An 8,618-nucleotide genomic window follows, 5' to 3' on the forward strand; every position below is an offset into this window, starting at 1 on the left:
GTATGAACTTCTATCTATTTATATTATTGCTTGTGAGCTGTTTTTGTATTTTTTTCGTAGATCTGTTATGTTTGTTTGTTTTTTCTATTCTTTGAAACGTGAAGAGGGAGACCTAGTTTATGAAAACTAATCATAAAATTTTTCTACACTAACTGCATGAACATTAGTCAAAATTATAATAACAACATATGTAAATATAGATATATAATCATAAGAGTGGTTTACTTGAGATATGTATCCCATGTTTTGTGATCTGTAAAGGTGAGCCAATATATATAGGTGGGTAATGAATGTACCAGTACTAACATTGGATTACATACAAGTTTTATTATTGACCAATGATAACTCTATTTATATTAGTATAGAGAATAAATTAAGTAAATATTTAAATTATCGATCTCTAAAATTTGAGTTTGTATCAAAATAAATTTTTAATTGATTCAATTAGAACTCCAAATTTTAATTCATGGATCATGTTATCAATTTATTGTTTCTCGTAATTTTTTTTCAAGTAGTATTAATTAATTTATCCTATTATTCTTTTGTTTTTATAATTGGTTCCTGTATTATTATTAGCTTATTAGAATAGAGTAATATTGTATGTTTATTAGTCTTATTAATTGATAATAATACTTTATGGAGTTTATTATTATGTAACACATAACAAGTATTTAGAGATATTTGACTTAAAAATTTATGATGCACTTTGTTTTCAATCTTTCAATTTTTGTATGAACTTATGGAATAATTTTTGTTATGATATGATAAGTTTTGATGGATACAATAATGAATTTGATCACATTTGAAGAGAAAAATGATGGAAAAGAAGTTGCACAATGGAACAAAAATCTAGTAGATATATTTTGTGCTTTGTGTGTGAAAAGTATTGAAGTTGGTAGCAAATCAGGCACACATTTTGATACCAAAAGTTGAAAATAATTGATAGCTGAATTCACAAAAATCACAGGAAAAAGAATATAATAGAAAACAATTGAGAAACAAATGGGATCAGTTGAAAGTAGATTGGAAGAATTGGAAGCAATTGAAAGAGAACGAGACTGAACTTGGATAGGATTCTGCTAAAAAAATAATTGATGCAAGTGAAGAATGGTGGGATAAAAAATTAGCAGTTAGTATTTTTAGACTTAGTTTGATAAGTATAGTAGCATACACATTGATATATATAATTATTACAAGTATCAATATTTTATGTAGGTTATTTCAAAGGCTAAAAAATTTAGAAAAGAAGGAATTCATCCAGATTTTCAGGCTACTTTGTTTAGGATGTTTCAAAGAACAGCTGCAACAAGAGAATATGTTTGGACTCCATCTTTCAGACTAGTTCCTTCTTCAATTGAGAAAGATACACAACTTGAAGTTAGTGAGGAGGATTCTGATATAGAGCCTGAGTCTAGAGTTATAAACATTGAAAAAAAAAAAAAGAAAACTTCACTAATGCTAATACCAACAAAAAAGCAAAAAAAAAGTTGGAGGTGCTAAAAAACTGTCACACCAAATTGATAGACTTTGTGAGACTGTGGAACGTAGGAGCTCCAATAAGAATGATACTTTGGGACCTAGTATAACTCAAATAATAGAAGAATTGGATGCTATACTGGATATAGATCCACTTGGATAAATTTATACATTTGTAACTCGACTTTTCTTGGATAAAGATAAAAGAGAGATGTTCGTTGCCTTAAAGCATAAAGAAGTCAAACTTGCATGGTTAATGAATGAAAAGAATGATCAAGAGGAGAAGGAGAACAATTTGTTTACAAAACTTTTAAGATTTTATTACTAGACAATGAGTTGTGTCTGCTGTTTACGTTCATTTGCTTGGATCTTTTTTATTCATTTGTTCTTTTTTATTGCAAATAAAAATTACAGTACTTTCATTTCTAGATATATTATTCTAATTTTTTTTAATCCTTGTGTTCTTTCTTTTAATATAACTATTATACAACGCATTGGAATATGAAAATTGATTATGATGAATAGCAAGAATTTGATCGAGTTTTAACTTCCACAGCATATTTGGTCTTACAATATTATGTTAAGTATATCTATAAAAAATCATGTATGACTTTTACACAAACCGAAAACAGATGGCTTAAAGAGATATTAGAAGGGAATAATAGTCGTTGTTGCAGTATGTTTAGGATGGAAAAAGATGTTTTTAAAAGACTATGCTATGATTTGGAAACAAACTATGTTTTATGTGCCTCAAAGAGAATAAGTGCTGCAGAAATGCTAGCAATTTTTCTATTTGTACTAGGAGATGGAAACTCAAATAAGTCTATTAAGGAGCCATTTCAATATTTTGGTGAAATAATAAGTCAAAAAATTGAAGAAGTGCTACAAGCTGTGTGCAAAATGGCCACAGACATCATACAACCAAAGGATCATGATTTTAAAGAAGTGCCTACAAAATTAAGAAATGATGATAGATATTGGCCTCACTTTAAGGTAATTTATATATTATTTATTTTAAAAAATATTATAAATAATAAAAAAACATTATCTTTCATTGCATGTTTTGGTATTAGATTTACTTTATATTATTTGCAAAATTGATGCTCTAATTATGTTAATTATAGGATGCAATTGGTGCTATAAATGAAACTCATGTGCTAGTGATTGTTTCTGTTGAAGACCAAATTCGATTTATTGGTAGAAAGAAAATTCCAACCCAAAATGTTATAGCTGCATGTAATTTGGTTATGGAATTTACTTTTGCTTTGGCAGGTTGGGAAGGGACAACTTATGACACAAGAGTATTTTTATATGCAATTGGTATATTTGAGTTGAACTTTCCAAAACCTCCACCAGGTAATACTTGATTACCTTTAAGATTAAATTATATACTACATATGTAGATTTAATTTCTTATCATGTTTTCTTTCATTTAATAATATACAGGTAATACTATTTAGTAGATGCAGGCTATCCAGAAAAGATAGGTTATCTAGGACCATACAAAGGAATAACATATCATTTGCCAGAATTTCATCATGTTAATGGACCTTTTGGTTACTATGAAATATATAACTATGCTCATTCTTTACTTAAAAGCGTGATAGAATGTACATTTAGAATTTGAAAAAAGAGATGAAAAATTTTACTAGATATGTCTAGTTTTAGCTATAAAAAACAAGTTCAAATTGTTATTGCAACAATGGTACTGCATAACTACATTAGACGTTATTCTACAAGTGATCGTAAGTTTAAAAAATATGACTAGATAGATGTTGAGCTTGAAGAAGAAGATGAAGATGGCGATGAAGGTGAAGCTGAAAATGAAGTTGAAAAAGTTGGAATTGAGTTTCTTGGAACTATGGAGATTGTTCGAAATAATATAGCATCAAGTTTGATTGGTGGAAAAAATTAGGTTATAGTGATTTAGGTAGTTTAGTATTTTTAGTGATGATGTTTAGGATAAAATAATTTTTTATGATACTTATATAAAATTTTAAAGTTAAAAAATAAAAGGTTTATTTATTATGTCTATGTTTATTATGAATTTTTTATTTAAAATTATTTTATTTTAAAATATTATATGAAATTTTAAAGAATTTGAAAAAAAAAATTATTCTTCATTATAAATATGTTTATTATAATTTTTTTAATTTTTAAAAACTGTTTTACCAAACTGTTATAAATATGTTTATTATAATTTTTTATAATTTTTAAAAGTCATTTTTAATTTGATTTAACGAAACACAAGTGCGGCAGATTTTAAAAAGCTATCTTTTGAGCTACTTTTGAAAAGTAAAAGCTTTACCAAACCAAGGCTAAGAAGGGCGAGAAACTAACAGATATTAAAACCAGCAAAATGGTAAGTAATGTAGCAAAAAGCTATTTAAGTTAAAGTTCAAAAAGCAACAAAGACTAAGGTTGCTTAAAATGGGAAAACATAAATTAAACGTTACTTGAGAAAGTTTCGACTTAAAGACTTAAGTATTTTTACAAAGGGAAATCAAATGATATCAACTATCTTCCTATCTACCACCTTTTTAAAGACCCCGACGTTGGAGGCATCCAAGTCAGGAGCTATGAGTTTGATTTGGTCAAGCATATTTTTCTCAATGTCAAAAGCTACGTCCACAACAGCTTGCTCAATCTTCCTCACCGAAAGGGAGAGCTCGTCAACTCGTTGCATGAGTTCTGAAATTTGCTTTTTATATTTTTCTTTCTTGATGACGGAAGTCGCCTTTGCCTCCTCCAAGGTCTTGAATTTGGCCTCAATACTTTGCTTCTCTTCTCTAAGAGTCTTAACAGACCTATTCAAATTTTCAACCTCCAACCTAGCCTCTTTTAAATCCTTTTCCTGCTCCAACACTTCAGATCGGAAGATAGAAATTTCTTTTTCCACATCCCTGATGTAAGTGGCTGAGCGAAGCAGCATTCTTTGCACCTGTGGCAGGGTCTCCTCCAAGGGAAGCTTGGCTAAACCAGACTTGGTCTTCTCAGTCAGCAAGTACTCGTCAACAAATTCAGAAGCTTGGGACTCTTTCTCCAGAATGCAACCAAATAAATTCAAGGAAGGGGTTTTAGCTACAGTACTCTTACCCCTCCTTTATTTCTTTTTAGTAGGAGAAGGGGGAGGAGAAACATCTTCCACATCGTGAACTTTATGGCCATCTCCCGAGCTGAATTTTGGAGGAAGAGGAACATTGCTCGATGTAGCTGAAGAGGAAACCCGGTCACTATTACCCGGGTTGATGGCATCATTCACGTCCGAGGAAGTCAATCTCCTCCTTATAGCTATAATAACTTTCAAACCACTAGCCATATCAACAACGAAGGAAAAGGAGGGGGTTAAACTAATAAGGTAATGAAATCAGGAAAACGGTAAAAGGCAATAAAGTGCAAATTTAGAAAACATAAGGATTTTACCAACGACGTTCCGAGCAGCATGCTCATCGACCAAAATAGTCCGTAGAGATATGAGCATGTCATTCCAAAGTTCCGAGAGCATTTGAATGCTCGCAACCTCGGGAGCATTGATGACCTGTAACTGGATCTTAGGGGACGGCACGTTGAAATTCCAATATAAATTAAACCTTTTTTCATCTTCCAAGGCCATGAAAAAAGGTGTAGTCCTCTCTACCCTTTCAATCTTAAAAAACTTTTCTTTGAAGCCATGATAAAAGTAAAAATTCTTCTATTAGGGATACCTTGAAAAGAGATAAATCCACGACCTTGGCACTGAAAGGCATTGTTAGAGTAAAAAAATAGAAAAAGGCCCTATAAGTGGCAGTCAATCCTAGGAACGAACATAATAATTCAAAACCACAGATGGTAGCCCAGGAATTTGGGTGCAATTGTGAAGGTGCACAACCGGTGTAACTTAAAATATCTTGTTTAAAGTCGGTAAACAAAAGGCAGACTCCTAGGCAAGTAAAGAGAATTTTGTACATCCACAATCAGTCTGGGCGGGAGCTTGCATGATGATTAAAATGGCAAATCCGATCATCCCGATGAGGAACGAAAAGTACTTATAGATTACCCAAATCGGAATAAAAAATGGCCCCGGCAACACGCATGGTCTCAAGCTCATCTTCTGTGATAGTGGAGGGAGTAGATTTAATTTCCTCGGAAACCCATGAGTATGGATCAAAGCGTTGTCGACCTGTGTGTTGAGGAGGTCGGGGAGTCTGTCTAGAGGATGATGTCCCAACCCGTTCTCGAGAGGCGATCACTTTCTTTCTCGGCATATCGGGTATACCTACAAGGGCACCACCACTATGTCACGAAAGAAAAATTTCTTTCCCATTGTAACAAAAGAAGATTTTCTTTTCTAAAGCCACCAAAAGTCTCCCAAATAAGAACCTTTTTTCTCAAAGTGAGAACCTTACACATTATCAAAACCTTCAAGGGGATAAAGACCAAAACCTAACAGTGGTACCCCCACTACAGACAGCTATCACAACAACTCAGACTATCCAAAAAATATTAAACGACCCAAGAAGATATCATATTCTAAGAATGAATGCGCCTCATCAAATTATAAGAAATAGCAAAATAAATACAAGAATGCGAAGGAAAAGAAAACCCTTACTTGAACATGATAGTCGCTGTGAAAAGAAAAGGGTAGGGAGCAAAGGTTGCAAATGTCCAGGAAACTTTTAGCAGAGAGTAAGAAGGGGTAAGGAAATCCCTTGAAGAAGAAATCCCTCTGTTTTCTCTCCAAGAAGTAAAACGCGGAAACAAAAAGGTAAAACGAAGAAAGTGGAAATGAAACTAATGTTTATCTTCTCAAGGAATTAATACTTCATTAAATGAGTTGATTGATGGAGAGAAGAGAGAGAAGGGGTGACGGTTCAGGAACCAAGAATCAATAAAAAACCGCTTGGATAAATTGAACGGAGTTTTTTTCAAAAGGAATTTTTTGGCGTCTAAAAAATCCCAAAAAGAAACCCCTTCGAAGGCCCAAGGAACAGGGTCCGATCTATCAAACTTGGGCACACATGACAAAGTCGCAAAATCATGAAGCCCAAGTTGAGGGCACTGTTGTGGACAAGTAACGGGCACGCAAGATTCTAACTACAATAAATAGGGCATTACCAACGTTACGCATAAAAGGCAAAAGACTTAAAATGCAAATACAATGCCAAGTCGGCAAAATGGCTAGCAGAAAATATAAACGTATATCTGACAATAAATATTCAATAAATACACGAAAAATATATAAAAATGAGGGTTCCAAAACAGGTAAACATATTTCAAATTTCTTAACAAGTACACTATTGACTTAAATTTTGGAGTGCTTTTACAAATTACCCATCCAACCTGATTGAAAACAATCCTCGGAATTTCGTTTTTCCTTTATCTATGTATCATTGGCTAGGTATGAACACGTATAAATAGTCATCATGAAACTTATATGCAATTATATTAGTTCAGTAAGTATATATTATAAGACAAATTTTTAAGTGCTTCGAGAGTGATAAACCACTATTTTGCGGTTTATTTTGTATTGAATTGAGTGTATTTTATCAATTATTCATACACTTATTCATGTAATTCGTATGTTTTACATTTTCCTTTCTAATTTTGTGCTATGATTGAAAACATGCTTCTTTGGCCTTAAATTCGCTAATTTTAATCTTCTCTTATTACCATTCGATGCCGTGATATGTTTGTTAAGTGTTTTCAGGGTTTATAGGGCAGGAATGACTTAGAGAATGGAAAGGAAGCATGTAAAAGTAGAAGGAACACAAGAAATTAAGGATTTCAGAATCTGGTAGCGATGCGCATGCATGGGCGACGCGTACGCGTGACTGGTGCATTCGAGAGATGACGCGCAGGCGTGGCTGACGCCTACGCGTGACCAGTGAAAAGTCCAGCGATGCGTACGCGTGGTTGACGCGTATGCGTGATGAGCATCACGTGCTGCATTAAACAGAAAACATTGGGGGCGATTTCTAGGCTGCTTTTGGCCAAGTTTCAAGCCCGAAAGTGAAGATTAGAGGCTGCAGAGTGGAACTGGAAAGGAGAATCATTCACTTCTCATTCATACACACTTTAGGTTTTAGATGTAGGTTTTCTAAAGAGAGAGAGGCTCTCTCCTCTCTCTAGGTTTTAGGGTTTTAGTCTTATTTCTTCTTAGATTCAGATTTTCATCTTGTTTTAATTTAGTTTTCCTTTACTCTTGTTTGTTTTAGCAACTTACTTCTTTTAATTTATTTGTTATTGCTTCCGTTTGTTTACTTCATTGTTGATGCACTCTTGATCCCTTTGATTTATATTAATGTAATTTATATTTTTATGTTATTGTTCTTTCTTTAATTATTGGTTATTGTTGTCTTGCAATTGGGTATCTTAGATTTTACATTCTCTTATTACTTTTCTATACTTTTAATTTGTGCCTTCCAAGTGTTTGATAAAATGCTTGGTTGGATTTTAATTTAGATTTTTATGCTCTTGACTTGGATTGGTTAATTAGAGACTCTTGAGTTATCAAAAGTCTTTTGTTGAATGGTAATTGGAGATTGGAGATTGCCGGTTAGCTTGAAATTCACTAAAGCTAGTCTCTTATTATGAGTTGACTAGGACTTGTGAACTCAAGTTGATTTTATGCACTTGACCTTCCTCCATTGGTTAGAGGTTAACTAAGTGAAGGCAATTCACTTTTACCATCACAATTGATGATGATAATGAGGATAGGACTTCTAATTCTCTTTCCTTGCTAAGAGCTTTCTTAGTTATTAATTTATTTTTCTCGCAATCTATATTTTCTTGTTCCTTATTTCAAAAACCCCAAAAATATACTTTTCCATAACCAATAAGAAACATATTTCCCTGCAATTCCTTGAGAGACGACCCGAGGTTTGAATACTTCGATTATTTTATTGGGTTTGTATTTGTGACAAACAATCTAAACGTTGATTGAGGTTTAATTGTCGGTTTAGAACTATACTTGCAACACGATAATTTTTGTGAAAATATTTACTGACATTTTTCCTCTGTGAGAGAGCAAATAGATGTTCATGCTCCGATTCATTAATTGCCTCCCATGTTAACATTATAGGTATATTATTATTTTTAACTTAAAACTTTAAAAAATCAATAAGATAAAATTTAATCTCAAATTGATCCACATTGTTAAAATA

At 32.6% G+C, this 8,618-nt stretch overlaps 1 protein-coding gene across 1 annotated transcript; it reads left to right on the plus strand.

Moving 5' to 3' along the window:
- Positions 1 to 2,082: 2,082 nt before the first annotated feature.
- On the plus strand, positions 2,083 to 3,391 carry LOC140179141 (uncharacterized). The gene is made up of 3 exons (XM_072217784.1): positions 2,083 to 2,469; positions 2,601 to 2,777; positions 3,245 to 3,391. The coding sequence occupies exons 1-3, from the start codon at positions 2,083 to 2,085 to the stop codon at positions 3,389 to 3,391; spliced, it is 711 nt and encodes a 236-aa protein (XP_072073885.1).
- Positions 3,392 to 8,618: the final 5,227 nt, after the last annotated feature.

This window comes from Arachis hypogaea, chromosome 15, assembly GCF_003086295.3.
Source record: "Arachis hypogaea cultivar Tifrunner chromosome 15, arahy.Tifrunner.gnm2.J5K5, whole genome shotgun sequence".
In the NCBI taxonomy this organism is placed as follows: Eukaryota; Viridiplantae; Streptophyta; class Magnoliopsida; order Fabales; family Fabaceae; genus Arachis; species Arachis hypogaea.